This window comes from Choloepus didactylus, assembly GCF_015220235.1.
Source record: "Choloepus didactylus isolate mChoDid1 chromosome 11 unlocalized genomic scaffold, mChoDid1.pri SUPER_11_unloc2, whole genome shotgun sequence".
In the NCBI taxonomy this organism is placed as follows: Eukaryota; Metazoa; Chordata; class Mammalia; order Pilosa; family Megalonychidae; genus Choloepus; species Choloepus didactylus.
In genome coordinates this window covers 3702621-3704132 of record NW_023637579.1, presented here as the reverse complement: position 1 = coordinate 3704132, position 1512 = coordinate 3702621, and the positions used below count along the sequence as shown (strand labels likewise).

General features: G+C 50.5%; 1 protein-coding gene across 1 annotated transcript; it reads right to left on the bottom strand.

Annotated features, from left to right (window-relative positions):
- Positions 1 to 253: 253 nt before the first annotated feature.
- LOC119524533 (olfactory receptor 2H1-like) lies at positions 254 to 1219 on the bottom strand. The gene has a single exon (XM_037823215.1). It carries the CDS (start codon positions 1217 to 1219, stop codon positions 254 to 256), a length of 966 nt encoding a protein of 321 aa, XP_037679143.1.
- Between the last annotated feature and the right edge of the window lie 293 nt (positions 1220 to 1512).

The window sequence follows — 1512 nt, the reverse complement described above, 5'->3', positions numbered from 1 at the left end:
GTGTAAAGAGAAAGTTCAAAAATTGATTGGGATGATGAATGCATAACTATATGATCGTACTGTGAACAGTTGATTGTACACCATGGATGATTGTGTTATATGAATATATTTCAATAAAACTGAATTAAAAAAAAACCTATGAAGAAGAAAATGCGTGTGGATAAATCCCACTATTGACCTTTTACTAGTGTCGCTTGCAGGAGTCCCCCGTTCGCCAAGTCTCACAAGTTTAATGCTGCGACAAAAGCTGACTTCACCCTTGAGTCTGACCCCGTCGTTCCTCACTGGCCTTTCTGCCCTTCCCAAATACCCTCTTGAGAGCATCCTTCACATCCTTGTTCCTCAAGGTGTAGATGAGGGGGTTGAGAGAGGGGGTCACCACGGTATAGAGAAGAGTCAGGAACTTCCCTCCCTTCTGGGAGAACTGGCTCCGGGGCTGCATGTAGACGGTGGTGATGCTGCAGTAGAAGAGGAACACGACGCCCAGGTGGGAGGAGCAGGTCTGGAAGGCCTTGCGCCTGCCCTCCTCGGACTGGATGGCCAGCACTGCTTGGGCAATGCGGCCGTAGGAAACCAGGATGAGCAGAAGTGGCAGCAGGAGGAAAACGATCCCGATCACTGAGATCTGGAGTTCGTTGGCGCGCGTGTCTCCACAGGAGAGGCGGATCAGCGCAGGGACTTCGCACACGAAGTCGTCCACCCGGTGGTGACGGCAGAAGGGCAGCCTCATGGTGGTGGGGGACTGCATCAAGGTGCCAAAGAACCCGCTCGCCCAGACCAGGGATGCTAACTTCTGGCACAGCTGTGGGTGCATCGTGATGGTGTAATGCAGAGGTTGACACACAGCCATGTAGCGGTCCAAGGCCATGACAAGCAGCAGGACGCACTCCGCAGCGCCCAGTCCCAGGAAGATGTAGAGCTGAGCCGCACATCCCAGGTAGCTGATGGTCTTGTCTGGGCCCCAAAGATTAACCAGCATCTGGGGAATGCAACTGGTGGTAAAGCAGAGATCCAGGAAGGAGAGCTGGGTGAGGAAGAAGTACATGGGGGTGTGTAGGTGAGAGTCTACACGAGACAGGAGTATGATGGTGACGTTACCCACGAGGGTGAGTGTGTAAAAGATGGACACGGCCACAAAGAGGGTCCTTTCCAGCCTGGGGTTATCTGAGAAGCCCAGGAGGATGAAGCCTTCTGGGGTGGAGTCATTAGCCATATCCATCCAGTACCTCTCTGGAATTGGGAAGAGCAACAAATCACGGATAGGCTGAGGGAAGTAGTTTCTGATTTTTAGTGAAAATGCCTGCTGTGTCTTAATATTTTCCCTGGCATTCTTTTCATATCCCTTCTTGAACACTTTTCAGTTGCTAATTTCTTCAGACTTGGAGTAGTCTAGCAAACTGCTGGAAGGTAAGGATGTGGTAGGTGAATGTACAAAATGATCCCTTGCAATCCTTTTGCAACATTACTTGAGACTTCTACCCCTTTCCTTTAAAATCAAGGCTACCTTTTGCT